General features: G+C 54.6%; 2 protein-coding genes across 2 annotated transcripts in view; both read right to left on the bottom strand.

The window, feature by feature from the left end:
- PFDN1 (prefoldin subunit 1) overlaps nt 1-2,891 on the bottom strand; it is a 31,437-nt gene extending 28,546 nt beyond the window's left edge. The window contains exons 1-2 of the mRNA XM_027468158.3: nt 2,775-2,891; nt 2,452-2,618 (exon numbers count right to left, since the gene is read on the bottom strand). Coding sequence (XP_027323959.1) covers nt 2,452-2,618; nt 2,775-2,807 — 200 coding nt within the window. The 5' untranslated portion in view covers nt 2,808-2,891. The remainder of the gene's footprint in view (nt 1-2,451; nt 2,619-2,774) is intronic.
- A 5,057-nt stretch (nt 2,892-7,948) lies between these two features.
- Nucleotides 7,949-15,072, bottom strand: HBEGF (heparin binding EGF like growth factor). The gene is made up of 6 exons (XM_027468562.3): nt 14,914-15,072; nt 14,633-14,806; nt 11,967-12,144; nt 9,824-9,979; nt 9,615-9,707; nt 7,949-8,519 (listed from the first exon to the last, which is right to left on the bottom strand). Exons 1-5 carry the CDS (start codon nt 14,954-14,956, stop codon nt 9,635-9,637), a joined length of 624 nt encoding a protein of 207 aa, XP_027324363.1. The 5' UTR covers nt 14,957-15,072; the 3' UTR covers nt 7,949-8,519; nt 9,615-9,634.
- Between the last annotated feature and the right edge of the window lie 690 nt (nt 15,073-15,762).

Here is a 15,762-nt window from a genome sequence, read left to right as displayed (position 1 = left end):
GGCAGACTTCTTCCCAGGATGCCTCACATCACTACTGTGCCTCAGACCTTTCACTTCCACAAAGACCTGGAGTAGTTCATTCAATAGAAGTGCACGTACTACCCTCATGCACACACCACATATTACCATGGCTGAAGAAAAAAAATTATCAGAAGTCAGATTCTAAGCAGCAGTTTCAGTGGGTTGAAGAAGAAAAGAAGACAGAAGGGAAAAAAAAAAGTGAAGTAAAACAAGAAAAAAAAAAGCTGAGTGCAGGAACAGAAGCACCAAACCTACTTTCAAGAATTTAGCTATTCAAGCAAGCTGTCAGAAGAGCTCCAATTACCAGAGCTGATACTGACACCAACACCAATCGTTTCTGGATAACTGAAATCCACTGGAGTTCTAACATTATTTACAGAAAACATCTATGGCTCTTTTGGTCACATGAGATAATGCCAAACTGTGCAAAACAAATCACAGGTGTTGAAGACATCACCAGCACCCAAAGGTGTGTAAAAACCCATATCCATACAAGCCAATTAAGCCAACAAGGGGTTTTGTGTGTGTGTTTTTGTTGTTGTTTGTTTTGCTTTGTTTGTTTGTTTTTAAGTCTCCAATTTCACTCTGTAGAACACAGATTACGAAGACAAAACAACTGTAATGACCACTTCCTTGGAAATATAAATGGCCAGGCTGCCCTTGGATTTTAATTCCTGCTCAAGCACAGCTTTAACCAATTTTTCCAAATGCCCAGATTTCAGCCAGAAGTTTTCTATGACAGGATGGAGTGGGCTCCAGGAAGAGCCTTGTGTCCCTGGTGTGAGTTCATCGCATTAGCGAGTGACACAGAGCATACCAAAACACAGCTACCAATTTGCAAGGCAGATTTCAGCCCCATGGCCAGTATAGGCTGAGCTCACATAAATACTGCATCAGGCTAAAGAAGGGGAAGAAAAATATATATATAAATAACTTATTCAGTATTGCAAACAGAATACTCTCTTAATCCGCATTTACATAACAACTACCACAATAAAATTCATTAAAAGTTCAGGCTTTAAATACTTTCATAACACAAACCATATTTTTCTGGTGGCACCTCTACAATCCTCCAGGACCACCTAGCAGGGTCTAAACCACCTTATCTGGTCATTGAAAGGTAAGCAAGAGAAAATTCCCCAAAAGACTGTCACTCCAACAGCTGCTGCATACAGAGAAAATGTAAGTGGTTTCGGGGACAAAGAAGGTGAGTGTCTCTTACTGATAAGCTGGAAGCAGAAAGCAGGACAACGCATTTCAGCTAGCAAGGAAACACCGTCTCATTCACAAGCAACATTACTTTGCTGTACAGATTGATACACTCATGCTTTTAAGGAATCTTGAAGTATTTCTCCATATTGAAGAAGTACTCTCTACTTTCAGATTTTAAAAAAGCCCTAAAAAAAAAAAAAAGTTGACAACTCCTGAATTATCTACCCTCAGTCTGTCTTCTCTGTGACAGAGAACAGCCTCCAGTCTAACCAGGTTGCACCAGTCACCTCCTGCAAGAGACCAAAATCTATTTCCTTTCCAGGTCACTGGTACCTCCATGCAAACCCAAAATTTAGATCATCTACATGGAGACATTTATTTACGGGAAGCCCTACCGTTCAGTGGGTAAGTTTGCATTCCAGATCTAAAACCAGCTTATGTGGACTTCTACAAGAGACTGCTGAAGTCAAACAGAGGTGCATCAGCAATGTTAACCAAAACATATCACTTCTAGCTTAAGGTGTTTCTTTGAGCAACCATCCAACACGTGGCAGTAGCTTTCCATGGGTGCACTACCCATGCTCACTTTCAAGGTTTAAATCCAGACAAGCCAGCACTGCCATGACACTGCAAAGAGCTCTCCTGCAGATGAATATGTGTGTCAGCAAAGGCCTGAGCACGTCAGCTGAACATGGGTGCTGTCCACAGAGTCCGATGTAAATTATACCCAGAACAATCGCAGCTGGACAGACTGTGAGAGCCTCCCTTGCTGCTCACAAACGCAGCTTGTCCTTAGAACTTTGTTTTGCCAATTGAGATTATAAAATTCAAAGTCGTGGCAAACAAGACCATCACGGAGAGCAGCCGAGCCAGCAAGCCAACACGAGCAGAAGTACCAGGGGGACTCCTAACAATCCTTCCTATAGGCATAGAGCAGCAAACCCTGACTGATAAACCCCAGTAAGCTCTGCTGAACTCCCAGAAAGACTGAGGGAATCCTGAGGGGAGGGAAGGCTGGGAAAGCTGCCACATTTTTCATAACAAGAAGAAACCTCTCCCAAGAGACAGCAGCCTGGAGGCCTTTTATATACAGAGGCCACGAAGATCTCCTCACCCCCCAGGCTGCCACCTCGCTTGCCTACACAGAGGCACCCCCCAGCCATTTACCAGTGGTACGGAGGAACACGAGGCCCAGGCCTCGCACCGGGGGCTACTCACATTCTGCCCACGCCCTCATACATGCGGGTCTCATCCACCAGCATCATGATCTCGGTGTCGGTGAGGTGTGCGTGCTTCTTCGTCTTGCTCAGCTGCTCGATCTGGATGTCGGCCAGCTTCACCTTCTGCTGCGTGTCTATCACCTTAGCCTGGAGCTCCGTGAAAGCCTGCGGGGGGGGGAGAGAGCAAACACAAGGAGAGGCTGGGGTGGCCGGGCCGGGGGCCGAGGGAGGGGAAGGGGCCAGCAGGGAAGCGCTGCCTCATGCGGGCGGCCCGAGGTGGGCAGGGGGCATTGGGCAGGGCCCCCCCGGGCCGCCCGTTACCTTCTTCAGCTCCAGGTCCACGGGCGCCGCCATCTTCCACCCGCCCGGCGCCTGCGCGGGGGAAGAGGGGGGGAGAGAGGAGATGGACGGGGAAGAGGGGGGGAGAGAGGGAGATGGACGGGGAAGAGGAGGGGAGAGGAGAGGGATGGAGGAGAGCAGGGAAAGAGAAGGCAGGAGAGGGATCGGGAGGTGTGTTTAGGGTCAGCAATAGGGCCAGCGACCAGCTCGGGTGGTGCCGGGCTGCGGCACGGCTCCGGGGTAGCACAGGCAAAGCGTGAGGCGCTCGCTGTGCTGCTCTGCTCCTCGCTGGCTGAGGAAAAGTCCCCGAGCCCAGAAGCTACAGGGACAGGTCAAATAAAGCTGTGCCCGTAGCTAAAGCTAGAGGCAGGAGTGCAAGTGCAGGCTTTGTGCCCGCAGAAGCAGGGCTGCAGCTGCGGGGAGGGGATGGGGTGGGTCGGGGTGTCCTGCACCAGAAGCGGGAGCGGGTTTGTGTGGCAAGGTTTGGGTAACGGGCCACAGGGGTGGCTTCTGTGAGAAGAATCCAGAAGCTGTCCCATGTTAGATAAGGGCCCCGCTGCTGGCCAATAAGCAACGTTTACGCCTCTGTGAGAGCAGAGTTAAGAAAGAGAAAAAAAAAAAAAAAAAAAAAAAAAACAAAAAACAACTGCTTCACAGCAGATGGTAGAGTGAGATGAGTGAGAAACAGCCCTGCAGGTGCCAAGGTCAGTGAAGGAGGGGGAGAGGTGCTCCAGGCAGCCTGTGGAGAGGCCCCTGGTGGAGCAGGCTGTCCCCCTGCAGCCCATGGGTCCCACATGGAGCAGATCTCCACGCTGCAGCCCCCCCATGGGTGGAGGAGCCCCCGGTGGAGCAGGTGGATGTGGCCTGGAGGAGGCTGCGGCCCATGGAGAGCCCTCCTGGAGCAGATTCCAGGCCAGAGCTGTAGCCCGTGGAGAGGAGCCCATGCAGGAGCAGGGGGCTGGCAGGAGCTGCTGCCCATGGGGGACCCAGGTTGGAGCAGTTTGCTCCTGAGGGATGGACCCCATGGTATGGAGCCGTATCTGGAGCAGTTCTTCAGGAGCTGCTGCCTGTGGGAAGCCCACGCAGGATCCGTTCAGCATGGACGGCATCCCGTGGGAGGGACCCCACATCACAGGGAACGAGAGTGACCAAGAAGGAGCGGCAGAGACAAAGTGCCACAGACTGACAGCAGCCACCATTCCCCTGTGCTGCTCAAGGGGAGGAGGTGGAAGAGGGTGGATGTGGGGAAGGTGCTTTTGTTTTCTTTCTTTTGTTTCTCACTTCTCTAGCTTGTTAGCAATAGGCAATAAATCTTACTATCTCCCTATGCTGAGTCTGTTTTGCCCGTCACGATAATTGTTGAGTGATCTCCCCATCCTTACCTCACCCCTTGAGCCCTTTTCATTTCTCCCCCTTTCTCTTTGAGGAGGGGGAGTGAGGGAGCGGCCGTGGTGGAACTCAGCTGCCCACCTGAGTAAAACCCCCGCAGGTGCACGGCTGCAGCCAGGACAGGGAATACCAACCAGCTCAAATCCAGTTAAAAGCTGTGAGAAAGGCTGAGGAGTGCAGCATGCTTGCCTGGCAGTTTATGTGTTGACAGCACAGTACGAAGCCCAGGGTCTGTCTGTGACATGCAGGGGTGGCAGTGCTGCTTCTGTAGAGGTGGCTGCTCCAGCAGCCTGCTGATCCCTGCACAGCCCTGCTGGACTCAACCAAGCGAGTTCCTGCTTATGAATCACCTCCGCTGCTTCCAGTCCGAATTTTCCTTGGAGTTTGTCCAGACAGGCTATAGGACAAGGTATGAGATCATGATGAGACCATCAGATGCCTTTTGGGGAAAGGCAGCAAAAAATGAAATGCCCAGCGTGGCATTCTGTAGTCAGAGGCAAGCAGGAGGGAACCTGCTGGAGCACCCTTATTTAACAGCAGAGTGCAGGACCTGACCTTCAGGGACACTTGGTTCTTTTTGTAACCTGGACAGACACACATGCTCTGAACCAGTTAAACCCCAAGCCTGGGATGCAGGGAAGATGTTTCCCTTTGATCCCTCTGTGTAAGACCTCAGACTGTTGAGGCCCCTCCTGCTGCTCTGCACCAAAGACCCCAGTGTATACAGCACACAATGATTCCTGCAGAGAAAAGGAAAACCTCGCACTGAATAGCAGGAAGCATTTCATCAGCCAGCTCTAGCATGGCCTGCTCTCCCTGGGGGAGCACGGGTGTCCCTCTGCTTGGGTCAGCCACAGTTTAGAGTCCACTGCACAAAAGGTTAGAGGGTGGAGTGTCCCTCACAAAAAGGAGTGAGGGACAGTGCCTTGGCTTGGGGAGGACGTGGCATGGGGACTTTCCACTTTGGCAGCGACAAATGCTCTGCATTGGGCTGGTGCTGGCTGCTGTAGGGGCAGGCTGCTGCCCAGCTCTGTGCGATGCTGCTGGTGGTCTGTGAGCCCAAGAGCAGATCTGGAGCCCTCTGGCCCTTAAGCTGCCCAGAGAGGTTGGCCATCATTTTCAGTGCCTTCCCGGTCTCTTCCGAGTCACTGCAGCTACCATCCCAGCAGGCCCAAGCAGTGCTGCTCCCCAGGTGCAGAGCTGGAGCTGAGGACAGTTCATCCTCTGCCTGCACCTCCCAGATCCTTGGCACAGAAGTGTAAACCAAGAGGGCTGACCACCTCCAGATCCAGAATAAGACAGGCCTGGTCCAGGTCTGGGTATCCCTGTGATCCCTAGAAAGGGAAGATCTGCTGAGCAATTTTGCCCTGAAGCAACTCAGTGAATCTGGATGCCAAGCTGAGATGGTTATTAAATTGACTACTGTAACATAGTGCATTTTTTCTCAATTAAACCCAAAGTTAGGATTTTGTCCGTCTGTAAGCCTGACTCTGGAGAACAGCCCATCAGTCCTGCCATCCCAGCCCACAAGGGTGAACCGTGGCATGGTGGGGGCTGCTTCCTTCCCCAGTTCCCACAGGCCTGTGGCCAAGCAGCCCAGTTTACCTTCACAGCACCCAGAGACCTGGGCAGGACAGAGCTCAGCATGACCCTAACGGGCTCTGGGGTGTCACCTGCCTCAGTGCCACAAGCACAGGCAGACTGGGGAGCTGCCCGGGGGCCTTCATCCCTGCCTTATCTGGGCAGAGAACATCCACAGGAACATCCACAGGATGTTCTCTCATCCTTTCACAGCACAAAGGGCAGAGAACCAGCCAGCTTCCCCCTCTCTACACCTTCAAAATACGTTCCCAGCTCTTGGCCTGTTAACTTACCCTCCATAGGCAGCCCAGCTTTTGCCACAGCCCCACAGAGGCGCACCATGATCCAGAACACATCCTGGGCAGCATGGCAATGACGATGTGGCCCCATGGCTCTCAGAGCTGCCACCACGGGGAGCACCTCCCCTGCTTTCGTCCCACGGTCAGAGCACCTCCCGTGCTTTCATCCCCAGGTGCAGGGATGCCCCATAGCTTGCTCCCCCCCACTCAGTGACTGCCTTGGGTCCATCACAGGCAGGACTGCAGCAGTGGTTGCATGCACCCGTGCTCTGTCTTCCTGCACAGAGCACCCCGAGCTGAGCGCCCACAGGCTGGGATCCCTGCCCGTGCCAAGTCAGCAGATCCTGTTGTTAGCCCAGCTGGGTCTTGCAAAGGCTTTCACCCCCACTCCTGCACCTCCTGCTCACTCCTCCCCAGCCAGAGCAAAAATCAACACAACAATTCCGGTTGTCTGCAGAGCAAACATTCCAGCTGAGGTATTTCCAGTGCTGCCGGACCTGGGTCGGGCAGAGCTGCAGGCGTGCAGGGCTGCTGCTGGGGAAAGGCAGGACGGTGCTGCAGGATGGAGCTGGGAGCAGCTCTGGGAAGCAGGAGCCCAGAGCTGGGGAGCCCCAGCAGCACGGGGAGGTGGGGATGCAGCAAGGTGACCAGCAGCAAGGGCCTCCTGCACAGCCACTGGAGATATTAATTGCTTATTAGACATTGAAATGGTCCAGAGTTCAGAGTCCTTGATGAGACCAGCACTCTCGCAGCATTAAGGTTCAGGTTCACACAAAGCAGAATGAGTAACTCATTTCCCCATTGCTGGGACTAGGGCTGCTGTGGCTACTGTGGCTTTTGCTCCTGGATGCTAATGCACGAGGGTACTCACTGCCGAATACCTGCTTCCACCTATCACAGCTGTGTACTTTAACCGTTCTATCTTGGGAAGCACTGGAGTCCTAAAGCATTGCTTCATCCCCCCTCCCATCCCTCAGGTTACAGCAAAACTCACTGGCTGTGCAAGGGGCTTGCACTACTAAACTCACTTCCTAAAGCAATCCCTCCCCCAGGCAGCAGATGAGCATAGAAAATGTTTCATGCTTTACCAGAGCTACTTGGGGCTAAGCTTGTCAAAAACAAACACACACTCTCTACAGACTGTTCACTGCCCCTGCTTCAGCATACACTGTAGGAGCACGAGCAGAAAGCGCTCGCTTGGCATTCCCTTTTGAAAAATTCAACTCTGACATTTGCAAAAGCAAAATGGACTTGAGGAAAGCAGATTTCATGCAGTGGGATAGACATTTTTCTCTGCTTAATTCATCAGGAATGGGTCCTGAATCACAATCTGAAACCCCAAGTGACCCCAAGCCCCAGAAACCTGCATCCGCAACCCTCAGCCAGCCCAGGAACCTCTAGGAGCACCTGCAGGGCAGGTATGAGAATCCACCTCACAATTTTCAGCCAAATGCTGACTGATTCCTGGATTTTAAGCCCTGTTCGTGTTGATCTGTGATCAGTGGTGGAACTCAAGGAGGCTTTGCTTCATCAGCAGATACCTAAATACCACATCCAATATGTGACTCTGAATAAACACGTGGGGCCAGCCTGGCTGCAGGCTCTTGGCCCTGAGAAGCCGAGGCAGCTGCCCCATGGCAGGGTGAAGCACAGATACTGGCACCAGCCCCTTCCACCACACTGCTCAGCTCCAGCAGAAGATGCTCTGCTGCACCCTAAGGGCAGCAGGAACAGGTCTAGTGGCCACCACAGCACGCTCAAGATCCATGCCACTCTTTCACAGACGCACCTTGGTGTTTTGAGATATCCCACTAGCAAGGGCTTGTTACATACACCCTACAGGTCTGACTCCTTTCCACCCCCATCATTAAATTAATGAGCCAAGTGTTTGTTACAAAGTTATTTATTAGAATATTACATTGCACTTAAAAAATAAGGGAGGTCTGACCCTGTCGCATCTTGACCTACCAAAGGACACAGGGGCAGACCTCCAATAAATATAAATACTATGTACAATTTATCTAAAATAAATATATAATTTAAAAGGAAAAATATCGTGTTAAATAGCTGTTACCCTCCCACCCCTCCTGTGCCTAAGAAAGCCCCGAGCCAAGTTTCTCCGCCTTTCACAGTTTGTTCCTCCGCGTGCACCGCAGCGGGCATCCCCCAAGCTCTGGGCAGCCCCTCTGCTGATCGCTGGCCAGTCCCTCCTGCCCTTCTGTGGGGCCATCTCTTCAGCATGGCAAGGGATCTTGCCTCGTGGAGAGTCTCTCTCCCCAGTCTTCTCCATCCCAGAGGCTGCTGAAGCTCCCTGCAGCAGCACTGCTGCCCAACAGAATCCAAAGCGAGCACGGTCATGCTGCTCCAGCAAGCTCCTGATGCACTGCAGGGTCCCAGGGGCAGCACTGGCTCCGTGGCTCACATCTTCCAGGAGGTAGAACTGCGTTAGTGCCGAGCCCTGAAACACAACATCACAGGATCAGTCGCTGGCTGAACACCAGTATCCAAAGACGCTGCTGATGTGCTGCCCACAGCCACCCTCGCCCACAGAGTTGAGCCCTGTATACCGGGGCCAAGCTGCTCATGGCATCTAACTGCTGAGAAAGCTCTTGTGGCCACTCTGCAGGATGGGACCCAGGAGAATTGAGGCCAGGATGCCAGGGGAAAGCCGTGGCACAGGTAACCTCCCGTGTCTGTCATGGCATTGTTCCCCTGCACATGGCTTCCCCAGTCCCCAGGGCAGAGGACAGCAGTGATAAATCTTGCTCTGACTCTCCTTCCCTAACCTTCAACTCCTGTCAAAAAGTAGAAATCCCACCCCCAATGCGACCCAAAATCTAATAAATAACATTTCAGAAAACCTTTGAAGGCATTACTTGATGCACCACCACCCTCAAAGAGCAAAGTACTTTCTTTATTCGAAGGAGAAGTGGCTGTAATGTGTACAGGAACACCTAACATCAGGGTTTGGACCAGGGCAGAGGAAGTCTGCAGGCTTTCCAGCACCCAGCTACCACTGACATGTGGCCACCTCCAGGCCAGAGCACACCCAGAGTAACATCATGGGGCACTCCCATGCCCAGCTGCAAAGCATTACATTGCTGCAAGTAATAAGCAAAGGACAAGTGGGAGTGAAAAGGAAGGTCTTTTTTTTAGATGTGTATATAAATAGAGGCAATATCTAAGGAGGGGAAATGACTCAGTGGGTCAGACAGAGGGAGCAGAACGAGTTACAGAGTGGGGGAAGAAGAGGGAAAGCAGCTTCCCTGCTGCCAAATATCCCCCAACCATGCAGCAAGAGGCCAAAGGAGAGACATAAGGTTGTAAAGGAGGAGGTAGCAGGCAGATGTCAGAGGACAGGGATTTGAACAGAAAGGGAAGGAAAGATAGCTGGGGCCACACGCGGCAGCCCTTGCTTTTGGGCCAAATCCAGCAAGCTGCTTCTCCAGGCTCAAAGCAAATTCAGCTCATGCCTGGCTCTGGCACAGGATCAGCACAACCAAGCAGAGCCCCCAAGCCCCCACCAATGCCCCAGCCCACAACAAGGGCTCACCTTGCCAGCACCTGGCATCCTCAGTGATTCACAGTGATGCCCAGCTTTATTTTCTCTTCATTTTCTACATCGTAGACACCCCTCTTGTGACACCTGTGAGGCCAAGCAAAGAGAGGCTCAGAGCATGGAGTGAGCAGCCCCTGCCACCGTTCCCCACAAACGGGCTTCCCGGGGGCACGGCTCCAATAACACAGCCCCCACCCTCTCACCTGAGCATCAGCAGGGCTGCAATGATGACAAGACACAGCGAAGACAGGACCACAGCGACGACAGCCAGTGCTGTGGTGTGGTCATACGTGCTAGGAGGGTGCTCTACAGGCAGTGAAAGGCCATGGCATCGCTCTCCGTGATATCCTGGCTGGCATCTGGGTGAGAAAGAGAGTTTTTAAGGATGGTGGTAGCCAAGCAACGGCGCTGTTGGGTCCCTCAATCCCCAGTGCGAAGGAACTGCCTCTGCTTAGCTTTGGCCAGCATCCTACAACCTTCTCCTGGTCCCTATCCTGAGGCAGGAGGCCTGGTTCCCAGGGTATGCAGAAGTTGGGTGCCAGGCAGGCTGCCTCCTTCGGGGAGGGGAAGCCTCAGGCAAGGAACAGGAAACCAGCTGGGGCCATGGACTCAGTGCTTCCCTTGGAGCAGGATTTCCCTGTGCTCTTAGCCAGGGCAAGAAGCGCAGACTCCCTGCAGATCTGTGAAGTTGTTCACATATCAGAAATATCTTTCCCCATCAGAGCTGTGAGGCAGCCACCCAAGCCTTCCCTATGAGGCAAAGCACACTGACGTGACCAGCTGAATGCATCCAGTGCCACCACCCTCCGCAGAGCTGGGCAGCACCACACATGCTCCTTCCCAGCACAGGGACTCCATCCAGCCCTTCTGCCTGGCTCACGATGCTGGGGCAAGTTCCAAGACAGCCACAAATTTCTATCCACGCTCCATCCATGCAGCAGGGCTGGGTGCTGTGCTCTGGCACCATCCACCCTCACTCCCAGCAGAAGCAGAGGTCAAGAAGACCCCACAACATGGCACAGCTGGAGCCAAAAGCAGCCAGGAGAGCAACCACAATCAAGTGATCGTGGATCCAAATGGATCCTGGGCAGCCCCACGACACCTGGTCTGAGGGCCCAGCAACATTTTCATGTCAGGCTCCAGGCAGAGGAAACTAAGCAGTTCAAAGACCTGCACAGACACTGATCCCCATGGATTGCAGGGGACGAGAGCTTCTGGGCACTGTAAGCCAGGGAGCTATTATCTGCTCTGGGCACAGGGCTGAGTAGCTCAGGGGATTGATTGCAAAGAACAAAGCCTCTTATATCCACCAGCTCAACCCTTGTCCACGTCAGCAGAGATCAAGTGTGTGCCCACGGCTATTTCCTGAGGTGGCAGAGCCAGATCCAGGTGCCCAGGCAGCAAGTAAACTATTTCTCCTCTGCCTGCCTTGTTTGATCCCTGCTCACTACCTGTGCCCCACGGAGTCTGTCACACACAGACCCTCGTGGTGACACAGCCCTGGCCTCAGGGCCAGAGAGCCACAGGGATGTAGTTTTAGTATTCTGCCCCCCAAGGAACTGCCTCTAATCCCACCTGCCTCACAGGTGCCTCAGTAGATGCTCTCCCCGGCCCAGCTGGGGACGTGGCAGGGTGAAGGAGGGAGCTCGTTCTCCTCCCCAGCTCCTACACTTTGATGGCACAGAGCCACATAACCCACACTGAACAAGGGATCACGCACACCGTGCCCTCATGCTGGAGCCTGGCATCTCCATACCTGCAACACCCCTGCTGGGGATGCAGCCATGGGAGCTCCTTAGCTCTTGGACAAGGCTTGCAGCAATGAGATGGGTCGAGGAACATACTGAGAAGGGATGGAGTCCCTCACACCAGACCTACAGAACACTTTGGATGTAGGACCCAGCCCTTCTCAGAGGCCCAGGTGCTCAACTACTTCTCTGGGCCCAACCAAAGCTCAAGGAAAGTCAGCCCCGGACAGCTGCCAGGCCTCAGCCCCACAAGTTGGCTTCCTCCAAACTCCACCGCTGCAGGCCTCTGTGCCAACCTCAGCCAGAGCTCACTGAGCCATGCCCCACAGGCAGGGGTGCTGCAGTGCCTCCTGGGTCTAAAGCTAAGATTTTGGCAAGAGACAGAGCTGTTTAAAATTCAGGCCAGAGTGGAGGCTAAACTTTCCCACTGCTCTTCAAGTGGGACGTTGCGCAGAGAAGATGCAAAGTCAGAGCCATCCCCCCATGGACAGGGAACATGCACTAAAAATATCCCCTACGCTCTTCCTCTGCGCTGCCTAGAGAATTCAAGGAACAATGACTAAGGCTTTCCCGGTACAGGCACACACCAGAAACTCACATGCAGGATGGAGCACCCAGCTCTCGGATGTATTTGCATTCACCATGAATGCAGAAATCCTTGTACTTTCGCAGACACGGGTCTCTCTTCTTCCCCAAGCCTTTTCCTTTTCTTCTTTTATTCCCGTTCCCCTTTTTCTTGGGAGTAACCAGGCCTTGAGGCTTTGACAAGAAGGCAACTGGAAAACAATTTCAAAAGGAGAAAAAAAGTTTATCACCTCAATTTGTCATTTGACGAAGAGACAGAGCAGCAAACCCTCTGTTACTGTAGCCAACTCAGCCCTGGCATTTGTGCAGCCTTTTGTTCAATCTGCCCCCAGGCAAAGGTTTTTCCATTTTTTCAGATTTTCACAAATATCATGGCCTTTCCAATTCATATGAACAATTCTAAAGGAAATAAAGGAACAATTAAACAAGAAACCAGGGGGAAAAACAAGAGCTTTATGCATCTCAAATGTTGCTATTATATGCACTAGTTTCCACTGAACACAGAAGACTGCTAATTGCGCTGCTATCTGGCTTTTATTTCCTTGATGAGTGCGGTCTTTTGTAAAGAGTCCATTCATGGCCCCGAGGGACTCGCCTTCCTGTGGTTACAACGATGCTTGCATACAGGACAAGAGCAGGATTAGAAGAGCAAACCCAGGTCAATTTTTGGTTTTGCAAAACCAAGTCGATGGCTAAGGAAGCGTTCCCATGAATTACAAAGGTATTTCTTAATTGCAGCGCAAAAATTGGTGGGTTTTGGTGCAAGGCCAGCTCCCTGCCAGGCTGGTGGGAACCGGAGCGAGAAGTCCCATGCGTGCTCCCCACAGACACAGAGTGAAACCATCAACATTATTGGAATAGTTTGGAGATGGGCAGATGTCAAAAATAAGCCCCCACTCTGTCCCCACCCCGAAAAGATCTGGCGAGGTGCCAGGAGGTCAGGGAACACTCCCTGCTCAGAGGGAGACTTCTCAGCTCTGCCTGGCCACGGCAGCCTCCCCGAGACCGGGGAAATAGGAACTAAATCGTGTTCAAACCAGGGAGGGTAAGGGGAAAAAGGGCAACCACATCTAACCTGGCAAGTTTCAGCCTGCCCCATTCCTTCTCAGCAGCTTCCTTACATAACTGAGTCCTCAGCAATCTCTTCCTCCCTGTGCAAGACCATTTGCCTGTCTAAGGAGACATTTCAAGATCTCAACATCCTTCAAGGTAGGACTGGAGAACACTGACCCACCAGAAAACTCCGCGACTTGGTACAGGTGAGGCACAGAGCTCCAAGCAAGCTGCCTCAGGCTGGGAACAGGAGCTGCCCCTTCCCCAGCAGGCTACCACTGAGGGTACCCCGCAGACTGGCACTGCCACAGGGCTGGCACAGAGCTGCTGACCCCCCCGTGCTATTTCACTGGTGGCCTCCACTGTTACCACCCCCTTGGGGCTCTGCCCCTTGTCCCCCAAATAGTGCAGCTCCAGGGGTTTCAGATCATCTTGTGTGCTGGCAAACAGGTCCAGCCCAGAGGGGCAGGGGGATGCCAACAACACCCTTGGTACTCGGATACCTCATGCCATGGGTCCTCATGGGCTGCACCACCAAGAGGAAGGTTCCCTCAACACACAAAGCGTGTTTTTCTGATTATAGCTCGGCTCAAGGCATTGAGAAAGTGCTCCAAGAGGCCACATGCTGCTGACCGTGCAGTGCTGCCTCAACAGCTGCTATTTCCCACCCCATCAACCTGTCCTCCCCGCAGACCAGGCACAGCCCAAGCCTGCCAGATCACTTGCACCTCATGGGGACGCATTGAGGAGCATCTCCCCCACCGCACCTCCCATCAGGAGGGGCAGCAGCGTTTCCCAGGGGCTGAGTCCCCTTTGTTTAGGGCTTAACCCAGTTTTGCAAGCCAGGGTTTGAGTCACAGTTGGACGAACGCAGACAGCTAAAAAAGCAAAGAAAGGAAGGCTGGAGAGCCGGGGTGACCTACATGGAGCTGAGCACATTCACCCTGGTGCCAGGTTAGCAGTCTGAGCACACCTCATGCCCAAAGCTGGGCAGGTGTGGGTCGCTTTTCTCAGCCTGCAGCGGGTCCCCTATCCCATCCCACCCTCACAACCCCTGGAGAGCCCTCCAGACGCCCTCTGGTCCTGACCCGGGGGGGGGGAGAGGAGCCAAGCATGAATGCACAGAGAGCCTAACAGAGAAACAGTGTCCCCAACGCCCCCGTGGCAGGGACTGCCGGCTGACTAACCCTGCCTAGGTATGAGGAGCAGCCGTGTGTGGGCGGCGGGTGACTCACAGCGATCCCCTCGCTGCCATCCACTGCTGCCGTGCCCGGGGGAGCCGCTCGGGCCCACGAGGTGACCGCAGGGTCGGGCTCCCATCTGGGACCAGCAGGGACCCCCATGCCCAACACCAGCACCCCAACCTGGAGCAGGGAGGTGCCTGCTCTGCCGGGACCCCCACCCGGGGTTACTCTGGCATTGCCACCACCGGGCAGCCCCCATGGCCACAGCCACTACCAAAGCACCCCCAGCTCCCAGGGACCCCCAACACCTCCCCCTAATCCGGCTTCGCTCCACACCCTCACTTTTCAGTCGGGACCCACCACGGCTCACCCTCCAACCCCTCCACCCTTCCAAGGAGCCGCTCCCCGATCCCGGTGACCCCCCCCGGGATCACTCACGTACCTCTGGGCACCTCGCTCAGCTCGTCCCCCGAGGCCGCTCCGCCGCCCTCCTTCTCCGCGCTGCCTCCCAGCAGCGGGGCCGGGGCCGGGGCCAGTTCCCCACCGCCGCCCTTGTTCAGCACCTCGTTGTGCAGCTCCTCACGGCCGAGCCCCCCCGCAGCCGCCGCCGAGCACACTGCGGGGAACGGGACACGGTCAGATCGGGACCTGAACGGGACACAGCCCCCCACACCCCCCCACCCGGCACCCCCACACCCAGGACCCCCGCTTCCAGCCCCGTACCTGCTGCCAGCAGCGCCTGGATCAGCACCGCCCGCCCGTCCATGACCCCCGGGGGCAGCGTCCCGGCAGCCGCCCGAGTCTCCCGTTCCCGGCTCCGCTCCGCCGGCACCACTCGGCCCCCCCCGGCCCCGCCGCCGGTAGAAAGCAGCAGCGGGCGGCGGGGCGGGGCGAGGCGGGGCCGTGCGGGCCGCCCCTTCCTCGAAAAGGGCTTCCCCCGAGCCCCGAGGGGCCGCCTCCGTCGGGGCTCCAGCCAGCTCCGGTCGCCCCCCCCTCCCCCGCAGCTGGAGGTTTAGGGCCGGGGGGTCCCCTCCGAGGTTGGTCTGAGCCTGGGGTGTCCGGAGCGGGGCGCGCTGCCGGCTCGGCGGTGGGACTGGGGTGTCTTGAGGGGTGTCGAGGGAGTTGTGGAGTCTGGTGATTCGTGGAATTGTAGAATAGAGTCGTAGAATCATTAAGGTTGGGAAAGACCTCCAAGATCATCTGGTCCAACCGTCCCCCCCCCCCCCACCATCACCCACTAAACCATGTCCCCAAGCACCACGTCCAACCTTGCCTTGAACACCCCCAGGGACGGCGACTCCACCACCTCCCTGGGCAACCCGTTCTCCTAATTTCCAATCTAAATCTCTCCTGGTGCAACTCGAGGCCATTCCCTCTACCCCTATCACTGGTTATCTGTGAGAAGAGGCTGACCCCAGCCCCCCACACCTTCCTTTCAGGTGGTTGTAGAGAGCAATGAGGTCTGCCCTGAGCCTCCTCTTCTCCAGACCAAACAACCCCAGTTCCCTCAGCCACTCCTCATAGGACTTCTGTTCCAGGCCCTTCCCCAGCTTTGTAGCCCTTCTCTGGACA

Source organism: Anas platyrhynchos, chromosome 14 (assembly GCF_047663525.1).
Source record: "Anas platyrhynchos isolate ZD024472 breed Pekin duck chromosome 14, IASCAAS_PekinDuck_T2T, whole genome shotgun sequence".
NCBI classification, from domain to species: Eukaryota; Metazoa; Chordata; class Aves; order Anseriformes; family Anatidae; genus Anas; species Anas platyrhynchos.
This window is presented reverse-complemented; position numbering and strand designations above follow the sequence as displayed.

Bases quoted from the DNA above. Each gene is read 5' to 3' on its own strand.
- HBEGF (XM_027468562.3), bottom strand. From the start codon at position 14,956: ATGGACGGGCGGGCGGTGCTGATCCAGGCGCTGCTGGCAGCAG. The intron at 9,980-11,966 runs GTGAGTTTCTGG...TTTCTCACCCAG, and splicing joins CTGGGTGCTCCATCCTGCAT to ATGCCAGCCAGGATATCACG. The intron at 9,708-9,823 runs GTGAGAGGGTGG...TTGGCCTCACAG, and splicing joins GCAGCCCTGCTGATGCTCAG to GTGTCACAAGAGGGGTGTCT.